A 19,254-nucleotide genomic window follows, 5' to 3' on the forward strand; every position below is an offset into this window, starting at 1 on the left:
ACAAGATGGAGGCTGATCTGTATGACGAGTTTGGAAACTACATTGGTCCAGAGCTGGACTCTGACGATGATGAAGATGATATGGATGCAGAGGACAGAGATGTTGACGAGGTACTCTTCTAAAATCAGTGTTGCACAGTTACGACTAGGTATTACTTTTGATAGTTTATGCAGTATGTTCTCACATGTCATGGTAATAACTCTCTCTCGTTGTGCAGGGCGATGAAGATGATGAAGATGAGCCTGCTGATGCTGATGAGGATGTCCCTGGTATGGAGGTGGTCCTGCATGAGGACAAGAAGTACTATCCCACAGCAGAGGAGGTTTATGGGCCCGAAGTGGAAACTATTGTCCAAGAGGAAGACACACAACCTCTCACAGGTTAGATACAAAGAACAGCATAGCCTGTGTTAGCAGATTTATATGATGTATTGAGTATTTCTAATGGTATGTGATGGATGCTAATAAGTCATTTATGCTGTTAAGTTACACACAAACACTAGTGTTTTTCTCTCCACTACAGAACCCATCATCAAGCCTGTGAAGAACAAGCAGTTCACCCTGATGGAGCAGGAGTTACCCGCCACCGTTTATGATATGGAGTAAGTTATCTACATAAATAGACACATGATGATCTGTTTTTGTGCCTCCGCGCCGGCAACATTATGGTCTCGGGTTGTCCGTCTGTACCAATCTCGTGAACACAATATCTCAGGAACGCCTCGAGGGAATTTCTTCAAATTTGGCACAAAAGTCTTCTTTGACTGAAGGATGAACTGATCAGATTTTGGTGATCAAAGGTCACTGTGACCTCACAAAAACATTTTTGGCCATAACTCAAGAATTAATATGCAAATTATGACAATATCACGCAAATGTCTAGTAGAATGAAATTATGAAGCGATGGCATTTTAGACAGACATGGATGTAAACTGCAACTTCACTGGTTAACAGAGCCACACAACCCAGGGTAGCACTGCTACGCTCACAGCTATACTGGTATCTTCATACTTGCTGTCAGTCCGTCGCACACACACACACACACACACACACACACACACACACACAGTCTCTCTCTCTCTCTCTCTCTCTCTCTCTCTCTCTCTCTCTACCACATCTGACACTCAGTAATGTTAAGCACACAACCTACGCACTGAGTTATTCCTTAAGGGAGTTCGCTACTTGTATGACACATATTAGTTTAAAAAACATCTTAAAATACATAATTCCCCGATGCTTAGGCCTTGCCGGTAGTCAATTTAGGCACGGCGGGCCGTCAGACTTGCAATACACTGATGGAAAACCTGCAACCGCGAGGTGGTAGTTCTAGTTTTGCAAATGTTCATCCAGATCGTAACTGGTACAACAGCACTCTACTAGTACTTGTGTTTTTCCCAGTACATATCTTCCATTTGCACGTGTTTGCTGTGTGTCCTTCAAGCTGTGATATCCCTCCTCTCTCTTGGCAGATTCCTTGCCGATCTGATGGACGGTCCTGAGCTAATCCGAAACGTCACCCTGTGTGGTCACCTTCACCACGGCAAGGTTAGAGCCTGCCTTATGGCTGCCTCTGGCTCCGTTTATCTTTTAGCTGCGTACTTCTAGTCAGGGCAGTGTTTCCCCCTAAGTTGACTGCTTTGGCCTGGCAGATGTGCCAAAGGGAGCGGGGGTGTGCGCTAACACAATTACACCACACCAAATCGAAATCCACGTGAACCACTCTTCACATGGGCATAAATTAGATCGACCACACAGCACTTACTTAAAGAGAAAATAACTACTTTTAAAGCTGGTTTGCTCGTTACTACTGATATTTCCTTCTTCCCAAAAAGTGGTGAAGAACCAGGAGCAAATGCAAGGACTTGAGCTTCATGACAACTAAATTAGGACTGGCGTGTTAACTGCATGCCAAATTAATCAGCACACAAGGCCAAATTGCCTCCTAAATTACCATATGTCTGGTTGCTGACAAGCAATGTAGCATTTAAAAGGCTAGATTTTAAATGGAGTCCAACGCAGTGCTTCCTCCACATTAAACGCATGTTAACCGAATATTTTCTGGTCTAGCTCCACTAAAAGCACAGAAAAACCAAATCCGGCAGCACGGTAGTGTGTTAGTCACTACCGAGCCTTTTTGTATTCACCGGTAGGCTACTGACAACGTTATTTTCACTTTAGATAGCAGACACATGACTGTCCTGCTGTTATTGCAGACGTGAACTCACCACAGACTCTTACCTCGTTCATGGACTGGGGATTGGGGAAATGCCAGAGATTATGTTTGGTGTTAATTTTGGAATTAAAAAAAAAAGAAATTTGGCCTGGCGAGGGTTCCAGTTGGCGCTGGCGACACGCCATGCCTGTACAATGCTGGGGGAAACACTGCAGGGCTCTTCTGTGGCAATTTGCCAAAGAGGACGTGTTCCTAAGATGAAAAATTTAGGAGGATAGGAATGTTTTGGAGCATATGCTAATAACATGGCTGCACAACATGGACTCATCTGTGACTCATGGGGATCTAATGGATTTGTTTATTCTGTTCAGACCTGTTTTGTGGACTGCCTGATTGAACAGACGCACCCAGAAATCAGGAAGAGAGATGATGTGGATGTGAGTATTGACTGGAATAATATATCTACACGTACAATAACACATGTTTGCGATTTATTACACTTAGTTTCTGCCGTCATATACAGAAGTTAACGTGAAGTTTGACTTTTTCAGCTCCGATACACAGACATCCTCTTCACGGAACAGGAGGTGAGTGGTTTTGTTGAAGGAATTATAAACATGTCAATATGATGCCGAAATTATTCAGTTTAATTTGACAACTTGACTTAGTCTTTTAAAGCGGGGAGGTTGCAGTTTTGTCGTCGGAAATGAAAGAAAATATGCTTTAAGGTGATAGATGAATGTTTCCCTTGCTGCGGAGGTGATTTCTATCCTGTGCTTTTTCTATAGAGAGGCGTTGGTATCAAGAGCACCCCTGTCACAATGGTCCTGCCAGACTCCAGAGGCAAATCCTACCTTTTCAACATCATGGATACACCAGGTATTGTGTGCAACTGTATGCGTTGTTTAATAGGGATGCACGATATGCATTTTTTTTTAGCCGATACTGATAATTACTTGCTTCTCATGGACAATACAGATAACATAACCAATAATTTCACATTCTTGTATTTTATGAACAAGTTCATGACCTGTTTTTTATGCACACCTGAGGGTAAGAAAGGCTAACATGCAGTGAGAAAAGATGGATGATTTAATATCTCATAGCTCTGACCAAACCCAATCTAACTGACATCACTAAAAACAAATAACAGTTCTGACTCTTAAATGTCCATTTACTTTTTGTAGCAAAGTACGTAAAAAAAACTGTGAAAAACATCCACACCGGCAACGACATGCTTGGCTCTCTAGTCAGCGTGCTGCACTTGTTCTTCTATTTCTTCTCTGTGTTTATTGGCGGGTCGCAAACCAAGTTTACAAGGTACATACCGCCACCTACTGTATGGGAGGGTGTAGATCCTGCGATCATTTATCGGCTGTAATTTCATTTTCGAAAAAATATATCGGATAAATCTTCCATTATCTGCAGATAATTTATTGGGCCATATATATATATTGTGCATCCCTAATGTTTACTGAACGTATATTTGTGTTTGGTGTATCATAGCAGAAAGTGATGTAAAACCTTGTCTCTCCCTCGAAGGTCACGTGAACTTCTCTGACGAGGTCACGTCCAGCATCCGGCTCTCAGACGGTGTCGTTCTCTTCATAGACGCAGCAGAAGGAGTGAGTCACTTAGTTTTTTCTTTCTTGATCTCTCATCCCTGCACGCTCTCTGCACATTTGTCAACGTTCTTCAACCTTCCATATAATCGACACCTTTGTGTTTCTCTGCCCAGGTGATGCTGAACACAGAGCGCCTGATCAAACATGCCGTTCAGGAGCGTATGGCCATCACCATCTGCATCAACAAAGTGGACCGGCTCATCGGGGAGCTCAAATTGCCTCCCACAGATGCTTATTATAAACTTCGCCACATTGTGGATGAGGTCAATGGTTTGCTCAGGTAATACTTGAAACCCATAACGTCCAGAGTGTCTGTAGTATTGATGGGAAAAAGTGACAAAATCAGACACTTCATGGTCGGTCATTTCTCTTCTCAGCACATACTCCACAGATGAGAATTTGGTGGTGTCTCCTCTCCTTGGAAATGTGTGCTTTGCCAGCTCTCAGTACAGCATCTGTTTCACTCTGGGCTCCTTTGCAAAGATCTACTCAGACACCCATGGTAAGACCTGTCAACACATGCTCTCATAAACGGGCACATCCTTTTCTTATCTTATGCCTAATGCAGTTAGTGAGGTATTAACTAACTCCTCTCTTTGTGTTTGCAGGTGACATCAACTATAATGAGTTTGCCAAGAGGCTTTGGGGAGACATTTATTTCAACCCCAAAACGTGAGTAACTCATTTGGATTTGAACATATTGCTAATATTTAATGCAAAACCATCCTCCTCTTTTAACACATTCTTATGTTTACTGCCATCTTCTCTTTTTTTTGTTCAGTCGCAAGTTCACAAAGAAAGCTCCCAGCAGTAACTCTCAGCGCAGCTTTGTGGAATTTGTCCTGGAGCCTCTCTACAAGATCCTCTCACAGGTTGGACACGTCTAACATACATGTTATATAACGAGGCTACATGGCTAGCTCAATACTTTCAAGGCCTCGTCAGGCTCTGGCTGAGTTGCAGACCTCAGGGTGTAATCCTCACCCAAATCCTCTTTGTGTGTAGGTGGTTGGGGATGTGGACACATCTCTCCCCCGAGTCCTGGATGAGCTGGGGATCCACCTGACTAAAGAGGAACTCAAGCTGAACATCAGACCCCTGCTAAGGCTGGTCTGTAACCGCTTCTTCGGAGAGTTCACTGGTATGGCGTCATTTGTTTTTATCTATCCTTTTCATTTTGTTTGTGTTGGTATTTTTTTTTTAAAATTGTTATTTTATATGAAGAACTACGGTTTTTATTATTAGGAGTGGGAATCACCAGAGGCCCCACGATACGATATTATCATAATACTTAAGTCACAATATGATCTTATTGCCATTTTAAACATTTTTGCAAAATGCAAATTACCTTTTTCAACTGCAAATTTTGCAGTTTGTCAACATCTGTTTTATGTAATAACACACTGTTTTCATTCAAATATTTTGAGGTCAGAGGTCAAGGGACCCCTTTGAAAAGGGCCATGCCAGTTTTTCCTTGCCAAAATTAGCATAAGTTTGGAGTGTTATTTAACCCCCTTCTCGAAAAGCTATTATTACATGGTTGGTACCAATATATTCTTTTGGTTTTCTGGTTTCTTATGATGTCAGTATCTTCGCTCTAGCTTTAAAACTGAGCCTGTTACAATCTAAAAATGTCAAGTTCAGTTAATGCGTTAAAGAAATTTGTGGCGTTAATACAAATTTGTGTTAATGTGTAATTATTGCGTTGACTTTGACAGCCCTAATAATAAAAATTCTATACTTGCCGTCCGTGTGTCAATACAATATTGCCATTCAAAATATCGAGATACTATCCTGTATTTTTTTTTTTCCCACCCCTAGTTTTTATAAGAACTGTATGAATAAACTGCTAATAACAATACTGCAAAGACTCTCATAGGCACTTTATTTGTCTTGCTGCTTTACTCAATGTATCTGCTCCTGAATGAATTTCTTGCCTGCAGGCTTTGTGGACATGTGTGTACATCACATCCCCTCACCACAGGAGGGTGCCAGGAACAAGATCGAGCACACATACGCTGGAGGTCTGGACTCAGACCTTGGGGAGTCCATGGTAGAGTGCGACCCTGATGTGAGTATAATGGAAGCAGAGCTGTTTATTGGCCGGTGAGAAGCAGAGACGCCAGTTAACTACAAATTGCTGCGATCTGTTTTCTTCAGTCCAGCTGCTCTTACAGATCAAGCCAACAGGCTGTTTTAATTGGCTTTAAATGAACGAGCTGTTAAATAAGCCAGTTTAAGACACTGCCGGACATTGATCACAGTTTTCCAAGTTCCATTAAAAGTCTTACTGCCTTTTGCGTAAGCCCTCGTATATTTCTTTAGGAAGAAATGTTACTTGCAGCGTAGTAAGATTTTCCAGCCCTATTTTTTTTCATCTCTCTTATCCCTCTTTCCTGCTCACCTCATGCCTCTCGCCCTCAGGGTCCTCTGATGTGCCACACCACTAAGATGTACAGCACAGAGGACGGGGTTCAGTTCCATGCATTTGGCCGGGTGCTGAGTGGAACCATTCAGGCGGGTCAGCCCGTTAAGGTTTTAGGAGAGAACTACACCCTCGAAGATGAGGAGGACTCCCAGGTCTGCACCGTGGGCCGTCTCTGGATTTCAGTTGCCAGGTACGCTGTAGGCGTTTGGTTTCCTAAAGCCCCTTCATCTACATCTGGCTTATGTCTTTAGTGGGAAAGGTTACAATTGGTGTTCATTCGGGGGACAAATGACTGCAGCAGTCACTGTATTTATCGGCTCCCGCTCCGATCGGCATGACACCCAGTGGACACACTAAAGTGAATATATAATGAATATAATCAGGGATTTGGACAATTATTATAATTTATTAAAGTACAAAACATACGATTAATATGCTCTCCTCAAAGCCACCAGACTGGAGTCACAGACAACAGTCATTTTACCTCGCTGATCATCGTAAAACACACTGCATTCAAACTCGACAGAAACTAAATAAAACTCATCAAAACCGTCTTTGTTCGTCTTTCCACTGTTCCAACAATCACCAACTCTGGTTAGATAGTTTGAAGAGACACTGAATAAGTGACAGACATAAAAAAGAAGTAACCACCGTAACGTTGTCACAGTTTATTAACCCTGCTTTGGGTGCTGCCCTGTGCAAACGTGACACACCAAGGAAAAAAAGTCTATTGCCTATTTTTGTATATTTTCTCACATTTAAAAAACCTGCATATTCATGCTAATTTTGGTGGAAAAAGCGTTTAAGTTTGTAGAGCCAGAAATCAATGATTTTTTTAATTAAATCTTACTGTGCCATCCACATCTTTTAGATACCAAATTGAAGTGAACCGAGTTCCTGCTGGCAACTGGGTTCTCATCGAAGGTTGTGACCAGCCGATCGTCAAGACGGCCACAATCACAGAGCCCAGAGGAAACGAAGAGGTGAGACTTGAGACAGAAATACCACAGAGATCTTTAAAAACACCTTATGAGAAACAGCATAGTGACATTTTTTACTTCTCTGACAGGCTCAGATTTTCAGGCCGCTGAAGTTCAACACAGCATCAGTCATAAAGATTGCAGTGGAGCCCGTCAACCCATCAGAGCTCCCCAAAATGTTGGACGGACTGAGGAAGGTCAACAAGAGCTATCCGTCTCTCACCACAAAGGTATGTCACCACGCAAGTACAGTAGTGGGTCCAGTAACAGGCTTTCAATCTAACTATAAAGCAAGGAATCTCCGTCTGTCTGTGGATATGTCCTTCATATATCTCAAACTATCGATTTACTTCACTCATGGCGGGTCGGGACTCAAGGACGTGCAGCCTTGAAGTTGCTGCAATTAGGACACGCAATATTAATAAACTTTGAATAAATGAGCGATAGCACTCTGTGTAGCAGTGGGGGCGGGGCTTCAGGGCTCTCCAGACTGAGTCAAGCATGTTGTCTGCAACGGGCCTCTACAAGCTGCGGCTCATTGATTGCAGTTCACTTTTGCGGCTGGATTTACTAATATTACAACCAAACTCTTCTTTGCTTCACAGCAGATCTTGAGAACAATGCAAGTAGCACTTCCGGGGGCCGAGCTATTAGCCCGTTCCGAACGGGCATGCGCTTCAAATGGCCAAGCCCCAAAAAGGCACTGCACTAGTACTTGTAAATTTAAATCCCTGTAATACAAGCTGAATACACTACTAAGTAACTAAGTAATAACTGAGGCCTAGTTCACAAGCACATGGGTGTTTTTCCTCCGATTAAAAAAAATATATATATCATGTCCACACAAGCACTGTTTTAAAAAATCTCTGTCCAGATGAATTGGGAGGCGCACACACACACACACACACACACACACACACACACACACACACACACACACACTAGGGACGTTGGCCAAGTCTGCCGTTCATGGATGTATTTATGATGCCGCTGCACGACATGTCGCCTCATTAGTGACACTTCACAAAGGAGATAACTGCAGACACTTTGATGTTATAAGCCAAAAACTCTGTTTTCCCCATCTACATGTCAACACTGAAAACTGAGTTTCTGAACATCTTCAAAAGCTCCATTTTCAGTGAGAGTTTGTGTGTGGATGAAACGCCAAAACTCATAGAAAAAGCTACTTTTACAAAAGTACCAATATACGTGTCTACTAAGCTAGCCAGCTCAGTAGCCTCCTATAATGATTTTCTGGAAGAAAAAAAAATACAAATATTGATCCTGAAGGACAAATATGAAAAGTAAAAACTGACCTCAACAATAATTGTGTAGCTACTAATTAGCTTAATTGACCATTTGTATGTCTTTGTCTTTCAGGTGGAGGAGTCTGGAGAGCATGTTATCTTGGGGACCGGAGAGCTCTACCTGGACTGTGTCATGCACGACCTGCGGAAGATGTACTCTGAGATCGACATTAAAGTAATTCTTCTCACTGCTTACAGATAACAGCTGTAACTTGAAGCTACCACACAGGAAGTGGAACCTTTGGTTTCTTTGTGTAACTGTGCTCATCTTCGTCCACAGGTTGCCGACCCTGTCGTGACTTTCTGTGAAACGGTTGTGGAGACATCATCACTCAAGTGCTTCGCTGAAACGCCGAACAAAAAGTGTGTTACAAACATCATATTTTTAGATCTTTTCCACACATACAATGAAACGAGTGCAATTACAAGAAAGTCTACTCTGCTAGATTATTAATATAACTCAACACTCACAGCTCTTAAAGTTTCTCATTTCTGATACGAGCTGTTATTAAGACTGTTAGATGTTGTATTTGTTGTTGGGGAGTTCATTTTGTGCACAGTTTGGAGTCACTGTCAGTTAGTCCTTCCCTTTGGCCGACCCAGTCTCCCCGACCCAGAATGAGTGATTGACAGCTGCGTGATGTGATTGACAGGAATAAGATTACCATGATTGCGGAGCCCTTGGAGAAGGGGCTGGCTGAGGACATCGAGAACGAAGTGGTGCAGATCACGTGGAACAGGTAAGATGTAGAAGATATCACCATCACACTCCCACGTTTTGATCTTGTGATCTCTTAATTATTAAAATGATATAATGTGCCTTTCATGTTAGACGTGTCTGTAGATTTCCCCCATTTCAGTCTGATATGGTAGTAGCCGTATTCATTTCTCCATATATCGGAGCCATTTGGCTGAGCATTCGTTTTCATTATTCCCTCGGTTAGCAGGGATGAATGAGCCGGCATGTGAGATTCTTTAATTAAATGCTGTCATTGAAGAAGGTAGAGAGATATAGAAATGCCCAAGGCTGAAATCGTCATTTAAAAAGAGCAGTTATTGGATTTGTGGGTAATATTCCTAAATCCATAGGTGTGTTACCCAATTTTTTACAATTTATCATGCATGGACCAAGATGTGCATACCATCATCTTTAATTTTTAAGTTGGACGTGGAGGTGACCACCATGTGTTGCTATTTGATAACAGTGCTTTAAATTAGTCTGGTGTGTCTTTTTTCATGTATTCTTTTATTTAATTTAGGTCTAATTTTCTTTAGTTTTAAGTTTTGAAACTTGACAGTAATCGTGTATTTCTGCTTCACCATGTCAGTTTGAAAAGGGGGCACTAGAAACTGAGTGTAAGAAATGCTAAATATAAAGGCAATGTTCATAACGTACATTTTTTTTTAACGCCACTAATTTTTAAAATGCATTAACGCAATCAATCATTCGGAGGTTTTAATGCTTTTAAAACAGTTTTAAAGATAGAGTGAAGATACTGGCATCATATGAAACTAGAAAAACCCAACGAATCCATTGGTACCAACCATGTCATACTAGCTTGTCGGGAAGGAGGCTAAATAACGCTCCGAACTTGTGTTAAATTTTGGCGAGGAAAAACTTTCATGGTGATTTTCAAAGGGGTGAAAATGGGTTCTATGGGTACCCACGAGTCTCCCCTTTACAGACATGCCCACTTTATGATAATCACATGCAGTTTGGGGCAAGTCATAGTCAAGTCAGCACACTGACACACTGACAGCTGTTGTTGCCTGTTGGGCTGCAGTTTGCCATGTTATGATTTGAGCATATTGTTAATGCTAAATGCAGTACCTGTGAGGGTTTCTGGACTATATTTGTCATTGTGTTAATTGATTTTCAATAATAAATATTTACATACATTTGCATAAAGTAAGCATATTTGCCCACTCCCATGTTGATAAGAGTATTAAATACCTGCAAATCTCCTTTTAAGGTACATTTTGAACAGATACAAAATGTGCGATAATCAGGATTAACTATTTCAATTGATAGATGTACAGTAGAGCTTTTCTGTGATTGAATATTTAAGCAAAGCAAACGACAGCCTTCTTCACATTATGACAAGTGTGTGCTAAAAAAAACCCTCCTCCGTATATTGATCAGATCACTCTCAGTAATTTAATCATGCACTAAAAGCATGCATGAATTTTCCCGTCCCTGTGACATGACGAGCATGCCTGAGTGAGTGTGTTCTGCTGCTCGAGAGAGAGGCGCTTCCTGATGGTCCTCGGCTCATCTGTTAGACCATCTGGACCCAGCGGTGCCAGCGTGGAGTAGCGGTGCCAAAGAAGTGACATACTTCACACACCATTAAACCGAACCTTCGCTCTACTCATCCTCTTCCATTAACCCCTCGGCCCCCCGATCAACCAATCTCCTTAATGTTCCCGCTGACACAATGTGCAGACCTCCTTTCAACCAGAGGCTGTTCTGTTTCCCCATGGCAGGAAGAAGCTGGGAGAGTTTTTCCAGACAAAGTACGACTGGGATCTGCTGGCTGCCAGGTCCATCTGGGCCTTCGGACCAGACACCACGGGACCAAACATCCTCGTAGATGACACACTGCCCTCTGAGGTGAGTTTTGTACCAGCCAGGCAGCTGAATCACGGCTGAATAGGGCTCTTTGTCTGGAGAAAGGTTTACTCTAAAGTGTCCTATTTGAATATTGGTTCATTTGCGCTCCAACTATTTAGGGCCACATAGAGCTATGACTAACAATCATTGTCATTTCGGATTATGTTTTTAATTTATTACAACATCCCGGAGTCCAATGTGTCCTCAACAAATTACCTGTTTTATTAGATCAACACTTCAAAACCACCAAATATTCAATTTACAAACAGAAGAAGCAACAAATCCACACATGAGAAACTGGATCCAGCAAATGTTTGGCAGTTTTGCTTGATAATTACCTGAAACGAGTAATTTCTAATTGAAATCGATGCTAATAAATTTGACTAATCTGTGTTATAATTTCTAATCTAAAATCAGACACTTCTTTGAATCTAGAACTCAGATGACAGTAATTATATTATTTCTAATTGATATTATATAAACACCAAACTAGGCCATCGTTGCCCGGTCAAACCATGTGAGCACCAATCATAAAACATTTGAGGTTGCCATAAAATAAAAAAATCCATTCCTAAACGACGAGAAAGTCAGTACTTTTAAACTTTAGGCAAAATAACTGCATTTATTTACACATCATTATCTACACTATACATTTAGTTACATCTGTTAATCGCACTGGTGTAACGGACGATAGTGTACAGATCCACCCCCCCGCCCCCCGCGGTTTGTCACGCATTTGAACCGCTGATTAATTACACAGTTTAACCATCATAGTGTGAAATAAAGTTTTACTGCCGATTTGTTATTGGCTGATTTTAAGTAAAATATACAATCGGGAGATCAGCTTTAATGCTTTCTGGTTACCGATCCCTGATAATGCTACACTTACGATGGCAGCACCGGAGCTAACAGCTAATGTATATTATGATGCTATATGCTGCTATAACAAAACAAAATGACAACAACAAAAACGTCATCGGCCGATATGGCTCATCGACGATTAAAAAAAAATGTGATCCGGCCACCGTGACACGATCCGAACAGTGAGTTTTGTGATCCGTTGCACCCCTGGTTAATGGGGATAAGGATTACACAAGGCTACGGAAGTCTTTGAGGTTTTGCTCAATAGCACATCCCATCAGAGAATAACTGTTTTTTGACTTGATGTCTTTTCTTTTCCCGTGTAGGTGGACAAGGCGCTGCTCGGCTCGGTCAAAGACAGCATCGTTCAGGGCTTCCAGTGGGGCACCAGGGAGGGGCCTCTCTGTGATGAGCGTAAGTTCTCTCGTCATTCTTTTTACCCCTGACTCGTTTTGATTATAAAAATAAAAATGTGTTTTTTTGTACTGCCGTTGGTGCTGGAATTTCCTCTTCACCAGAATGTCAAGCATTACGTGTTGTGCACAGGGAAAATGTTCCTTTCCTCGTCAGTTTTATGTCACCATAACTCAGTGTTTCTGCCGCCCTCAGCCATCAGGAATGTCAAGTTTAAGATCCTTGACGCAGTCATTGCTCAGGAGCCTCTCCACAGAGGAGGAGGCCAGGTCATCCCTACAGCCAGGAGAGTGGTGTACTCTGCTTTCCTCATGGTGAGATCATCCTCTCTGAGCTTTTTCTTCTCCTCATCTGCCATTAGCTCCTCCAGACTTCATTTTCAGCTTCACTTTCTCTAATGTTCCATTACCATGATTACGGTTCACATTTTGCTGACGTGGGTTCTTTTTAATTGTAGTGCGATACCATTCCTCTCTCACAATTTGGCGTCTTTCCTCAACATCCCTTTGGCTCTTTCACTGCTCTTATGATGAATTCATGGGCCAGCTGTACATGGGTTGGCCATACAGTTTATCCAGGCTTTCGTCCTCCCTCTAATGTGTGGTCGCCCTTGTGTCACAGGCCACTCCAAGGTTGATGGAGCCCTATTACTTTGTGGAGGTTCAGGCTCCAGCTGACTGTGTATCTGCTGTCTACACAGTGCTGGCTCGAAGAAGGTTGGTATACTCTCTTTATCCTGAAAACTAGTATCAACCCAGCAGAAATGTAATGCGTTGACAATATTCCCTGATATTAAAATACAAGAACTTTAGTTTTTAAAAATGTGGTTGTGTGTTTGTCATCCAACAGGGGTCATGTCACCCAGGATGCACCTATTCCAGGGTCTCCTCTCTACACCATTAAGGCGTTCATCCCGGCCATCGACTCCTTCGGCTTTGAGACAGACCTCCGCACACATACACAGGGACAGGCCTTTGCCCTGTCTGTGTTCCACCACTGGCAGGTAAACAAACAGCTTTCTTTCTAACATTAGCCAGATGTTTCCTTCCAGATGAACAGAATCAATGCAAATATTAGAAGTTGGGCTCATCAAGATGAACACTTGGTGATGCTTATTCTCCAGTCGTTTGCCATTAGGCCTGTCACAATAACTCATTTTGTTGGACGGTATGTTGTCCCAGAGATAATTGCGATAAATTATATTATTGTCATTTTAAGACCATAAAATAAAACCACACAACCAAAGCAATAACATCCCCATCGTACCTCAAAAACATTTTTATTTATTTTGTTTTACATTTTATTAAATTGATTTGTTTGTATTTTGCTTAAATTCACCCCACATTGATCGAAACATGCTTTCCCCAGTGGTACGAACACAATGTTCTTTTAGATTAAATTACCTCTTAGGTTATAACCCCCCCTTTTTATCTTTTTAGTGCAAATTCTTATTTAGTTTTACTATCGCTGCAATGCAGCTCAGCAAGGACACACTGTCCTGGGAAACAAAATGAGGGAAATTGGTACTAAAAAGACCGCAACTCAAAAGAATAATACTCACTGGGTTTGACTAACTGGCCGCTGAAGCCTCGTATTAGCTTCAAAATAACTTAAGTACCTTTTTAGGTGGCAGTGCATCTTTAAATTTGGTATCCTTCTGTCACTCGTACACATGCTAACATGCACAAATACTGTCGCACGTTTCCTTACTCACATGCATCAACGTCCAAAACACTGTGGCAGCTTGTACAGCAGAGTGACCCGCCTTGTGCACATGTCTGCCACTCTGGCTAAATTGCTTTTGATGTGGAGTGTTGAGTCATTAAGTTTTAAGTCTAATGTAGCTGTCTCTGTGTGCCATGTCTGACATGTGTTTGTGTCTGCACTCTGCAGAGCTGTGTCAGTGAAAATTAACTCCACTTAGGGAGGATTAATACTTTACAGCAAAGTCAGTCATCTGGAAGGAAAAACAAGGTTTTCCTCGGTGCAAATATTTAATGTTTTATCCCCTCGAGGTGAAAATTCAAGTGTTAGACAAGAGAGTAGACATGAATTATTTATTTACATGCTTGTCCAAACACTGGAAAAGATTTATTATAGAGTGATCCTTTGGGAACATGCAGAATTAATGAAAACCAGTTGACTATGCAGAACCACAGATTGATCCAGCTTGTATTACCACATGTTTTACAGTAATGTTGTTAGGGCTGAGCAGTATATTGACATTTATCATCTATTGTTTGTCATTGTGGTTGTCATGGGATATTTTTAAGTACAAATCATGACACACAATTTGTTTTCATAAACTAAATATGAAGCAAAGCACTAAATGGTAAGCAATGCAGTTACTAACGCAGGGTTCACACTGGAAGAGGAAGCGCCGCAATTTTTGGAGAAGTGCTGCACGCGTTCTTTCGGTGCCCGTGTAAACCTATTGGGCAGTTCACGAAAAACGCACCACGGAGCTCCCTGGCTGATTTGCGATCTTCAGCGATAGTTTAGGCGTCTGGTCTATTTTTTCCGCACACTGAGAATCTACCATAAACAATATAAATGATCTGATTCTGATAAACGATCAAATTTGCATCCCACGCACGCTTTTGACTTCCCTCCCTGCTGTTCTCCCAGAGTTTCAATTCCCTCCCCCCAATCAAATTTAATCAGAAATAGCAAAGTGTCACTGCTGCTTGTGATCGTGGTTTTTAAAATACATAATCCACATATTTGTTAATTGTGTCAAAACAGAGAGCGAGCGCGACGAGCAGACACAGACACACACAAGAAGACCGAGACCAATAGCTCTATACGAAACAGCAGAGGAGCAGAATCGCTTGTTGACTGTTGCGGAGAAATGCGATCTGGTGTGAACAGCCAGGCCTCTGCTCGCGCAGCGCTTCCGCTTCCAGTGTGAACCCGGCGACATAAACAGATTTCCCCTGGGATTATTCCTGAAATGTTTTGTTAAAGTCAGCTAGAATAGACAGTTTTATTTTGACTTCCTGTCATCGTGCGGTTCAGCATGATGATTATTTCCATACACTTATTCCGAGGTTGTCAGTCCTGAACAGAAATATACCTTTCTCCCCCACAAGACCCCCCTCGGGTCCACTGCCAATCACCTCCCCAAATTACTTTTCTAAAGGGCAGCTACAGTTTGAACCTGATACAATCAACACTCTGAGGTTACATCCACACTTACACGTTTTCGTTTTAAAACGCATAACTTTTGCTACGTTTATGGCTTTGTCTGAACGGACAGAAACGGAGACCTTTTGAAAACGACGACGCAGACTCCCACGTTTGCTTCTTGATTGGGTCTTATCATCTTCGAAAACAAACCACCTCAGCCTCGACCGCCAGTAGTTAAATTCTGCATTTTATAATGTTACTACTGCCTACATGTGCAGGAGGTTTTAAAACGAAAACGTATTAGTGTGGATGTAGCCTGAATCTTCTCCTTTGCTCTGGTCTCCGACAGACATTATTCCTGTCGGCACATATCGATTAAACTGCCATAGAAAATAAGAATAACATGGGAGTCCCTGAACTGTGTTGTTTTCCCCATTACACTCATAGGCTATGTGTTTCCTCCCTCATTAGTTTGATTATGTATTGGCATGCAAACAGCGCAGTGTTAAGTTACGGTTGTTAGCAGCTCTCATCCATCTGTTGATTGGGCTTCAGCCACTCCATTGATTACTTTTTCCTTTTTCCTCCGGTTTAATCTTTCCCCAAGGCTGGGAACATCTCATTTAGTCCTCCCTACCCGCCGTTTTCAAGATTTAGCATTCCTTCTCTCTTTGCATTTAGAGGAAATGTATCACCTATGAGCTCCTTAAGATAATGGATTTATTGAATTATTTTAAAAGCCGGTGAAAGCTTCTTCTAACTCAACCTGCTAACATTGCATTTCTGCTGCGTTGGTCACAAACTGAAGCAGTGACAGCACGTTGCTTTTTCCATCATGTTGATGGATGCACTCCTGACTCAGTAACAATGGAATCAGATATGTAGTGAAAGGTCAGAGCCACCGTTAGAAGTGTCCACTCAGTTTGTTAAAACTCAAAATTCGATGTGTGTTTCATGTTGTCCAACGTTTCTCAGATTGGACGTACCTTTCTGAGATTTAGCTGCCATTCGCTCCTTCTCTCTGGGTTAACTAGATTTCATATTTCCTTTCAGATCGTCCCCGGTGACCCTTTAGACAAGAGCATTGTGATCAGGCCTCTTGAGCCTCAACCTGCCCCCCACCTGGCCAGAGAGTTCATGATCAAGACCCGAAGGCGCAAGGTGAGTCTTTTGTCTGCCTGTTTATCACTTCACAGTTGTTCCATTGGAATTATAAGGTTGGATCTGACATTTGTCAAAATGTATTTATTCACATTTTTATTCTACGACAACTTATTAACATAACGTGAGGTGTTTTTTTTTTGGACTTTCTATTTATAAAACAAAGGTTCTACCTCCAAAGTCAAAGGCTGTGGTCGAAAAGTATTTTTTGCTTGGGAAGGTTCCTAACTAAATGACCTGGAGGTATCTTAAGTAGCAGCCATGATAAGAGCTGGTCGTATTCTCTAAATGTTAAGGAAAGGTGCTTCAGTGCTTCCTTTTTTATCTCCTTTAGCATAGGATGCACTGGACCGTCCTTTACGAAAGGAAAGGAGATAATGCTGTCCCACAACTCCTTGCGGCCGCAACATTTGAAGCGACGCAACATTCGGTTGTTCATGAAAACAAACTTATTTTCATACAGTCATATACTAATTCATGTTGATAAATATGAGTGGACAGTGACAACCATTTTTTTCTCTTTATTTTTATTTATTTATTTCGAGCAAGTAAAAAAACAAAACAGTAACAATTAAAAAGAACAGTAAACATATAGAAAACTGTTAATAATCAACATAAATAAGGTTCCACACCTTCGCCATAACTCCAACAATTAACTCAATATTTCATATATAAACATTGTGACTGGTAGCCTATATTCCTTTTTGTTATTTAAATTCCAAGCGAGCGAGAGACAGGGCGAGAGTGTGTGGGATGGAGAAAGAGGGCAAGTGAGAGAGAGAGAGCGAGATGGAGAGAGTGTGTGTGTGCGCGATAGAGAGAGAGCAAGCGACAGTGAGTAAGTGGGTGAGAGCGAGATTGAGTGAGAGCGAGCGAGAGACAGTCTCACTCACTGAGAGAGAGTGAGAGAGCGTGAGTGTGTGAGAGAGAACGCAGATGGAACCATATAATTCAAAGGTGGTGAGTTGGTGAATTTGTTACATAACTGATCTCCTGTGTTTGTTGATCTTCAGGGTCTGAGCGAGGATGTGAGCATCAGCAAGTTCTTCGACGATCCCATGTTGTTGGAGCTGGCCAAACAGGACGTGGTGCTCAACTACCCCATGTGAGACGGCATCACCAAAACCTACAATAACACAGAGAACAGGTTTCATCATAGATTCAGGTTACACTGTGGTTATTCTGGATCTCCAGAGACCCTACCATCGCTATTTTATTAGCTTGTCTCCCATTTCCTACTGGAAGTCCCCCAACTAACAGTTTTAAGAGATCTGTAACAAAGGGAGATCACTGGATCAATCATTGGATTGATGGAAGCCATGAAATACACAGTCCTTGCTGTCACAGGAGACTTGTTGCTCTTTCCTTTGTGAAAGCAGCTGTGTCACATCTTTCTTCTTGTATTTTTATTTTTTATATGTACAAAATGTTTTTGTAGAATAAGATGACTTGGAAAAAACTTGGTTTGGATTGATCTGGCGTATGTCTGAATAAAAGTCTTTGTAATTCAAAGAAAGGCGTTTCATTTCTGTTATTTCTTAGACAATGAAAGAAACCACATCCTCACATCGATGCTGCTTCTGAAGGCTTGTGTAGTCGAGATATAGAAGGAGTTAGTAATTGTTAGTTGGGAGAAGTGAGTGTAGTGGACTCAATTCTCGGTCTGTGGCTTGAGACTAGTGCTAAATTGGAGCTTTGAGTGATTGGTGTGTCTGTTTGAGACGCCGTGTGGGCGGTGACTGATGGACAGGCTGTTGGAAGCAGGCAGAGAGGAACCAAAGCTCAAGGTCACATGACCGGATAAAGTGGAAAAGAAGGAATGATGCAGCATGTCTAAGACCCCCTTTACACCTGGCATCCAGGTTATATCTAGATATGATTTAACCTGATTACATTTACACCTGGTATTAATATGTGTCTCCTGTGTCCACATTGAGATCCGATCACTTGGTCTGAAAGGGCTGAGAGGAAGCCTCCAGAAAGGGGGTGCGTAATGCGGACACATCAGCCCTAGCATTACGTATTTCCGTCCACGTAGTTGTTGTAGGTGGATTGAAAACTTAACTGCATTATGATCGGATCATAATCCGTCCTCAATGTGTTTTGGGTGCATTTACACCTGTACTTTCATGTTGTCAAAGACTATCCGATCACTCAAAACTAGGTACTATCTGCTGTGAAACTTGTCACCTTGCATCGTAACCGACGTGATTTCAAGTTGACCAATAGCCACTGTGAAAGATGACACTGACAACCTCTCAAGCCTGCAGGTGATAAGTATTCGATCTTCAAAACGTAGTACATATTGATTAGATAATCACTCTAAACAGCAGTGTTTAGCTACACTTCATGTCTTGTCACGAGTCTCGTCACGCCTTCAGAAGACCGTAGTGTCTGAACGGCTCAGTCCTTCATCAGTCACCACTGACAATCCTCCGAACAGTCCTGGAGGTGATGGAGATGGGGAAGGTAAGAACGGGGACAGGAAGAGTCAAACATGGCTTGAGCTGCTTTGACATTTGGACTGAATGTCAATTCTGTCCAGCGAGAAAACAGATTTTTT

At 41.9% G+C, this 19,254-nt stretch overlaps 1 protein-coding gene across 2 annotated transcripts in view; it reads left to right on the forward strand.

Moving 5' to 3' along the window:
* The window catches only part of eftud2 (elongation factor Tu GTP binding domain containing 2), a 23,672-nt gene extending 5,465 nt beyond the window's left edge, over positions 1–18,207 (forward strand). For both annotated transcript variants that reach the window (XM_074656239.1, XM_074656240.1), the window contains exons 2-28: positions 1–110; positions 218–380; positions 523–601; positions 1,469–1,544; positions 2,544–2,609; positions 2,724–2,759; positions 2,961–3,051; positions 3,715–3,797; positions 3,911–4,077; positions 4,175–4,299; positions 4,406–4,469; positions 4,579–4,669; positions 4,803–4,938; positions 5,741–5,868; positions 6,222–6,415; positions 7,097–7,208; positions 7,295–7,435; positions 8,586–8,687; positions 8,793–8,875; positions 9,166–9,252; positions 11,000–11,126; positions 12,314–12,401; positions 12,597–12,715; positions 13,023–13,117; positions 13,251–13,404; positions 16,584–16,691; positions 17,705–18,207. The exon at positions 1–110 is cut by the window's left edge and continues 6 nt beyond it. In XM_074656239.1, the coding sequence (XP_074512340.1) occupies positions 6–110; positions 218–380; positions 523–601; positions 1,469–1,544; positions 2,544–2,609; positions 2,724–2,759; positions 2,961–3,051; positions 3,715–3,797; positions 3,911–4,077; positions 4,175–4,299; positions 4,406–4,469; positions 4,579–4,669; positions 4,803–4,938; positions 5,741–5,868; positions 6,222–6,415; positions 7,097–7,208; positions 7,295–7,435; positions 8,586–8,687; positions 8,793–8,875; positions 9,166–9,252; positions 11,000–11,126; positions 12,314–12,401; positions 12,597–12,715; positions 13,023–13,117; positions 13,251–13,404; positions 16,584–16,691; positions 17,705–17,800 (2,916 nt within the window). In that variant the 5' untranslated portion in view covers positions 1–5 and the 3' untranslated portion in view covers positions 17,801–18,207. The remainder of the gene's footprint in view (positions 111–217; positions 381–522; positions 602–1,468; positions 1,545–2,543; positions 2,610–2,723; positions 2,760–2,960; positions 3,052–3,714; positions 3,798–3,910; positions 4,078–4,174; positions 4,300–4,405; positions 4,470–4,578; positions 4,670–4,802; positions 4,939–5,740; positions 5,869–6,221; positions 6,416–7,096; positions 7,209–7,294; positions 7,436–8,585; positions 8,688–8,792; positions 8,876–9,165; positions 9,253–10,999; positions 11,127–12,313; positions 12,402–12,596; positions 12,716–13,022; positions 13,118–13,250; positions 13,405–16,583; positions 16,692–17,704) is intronic.
* The last annotated feature ends 1,047 nt before the right edge of the window (positions 18,208–19,254 follow it).

Source organism: Sebastes fasciatus, chromosome 13 (genome assembly GCF_043250625.1).
Source record: "Sebastes fasciatus isolate fSebFas1 chromosome 13, fSebFas1.pri, whole genome shotgun sequence".
Lineage (NCBI taxonomy): Eukaryota > Metazoa > Chordata > Actinopteri > Perciformes > Sebastidae > Sebastes > Sebastes fasciatus.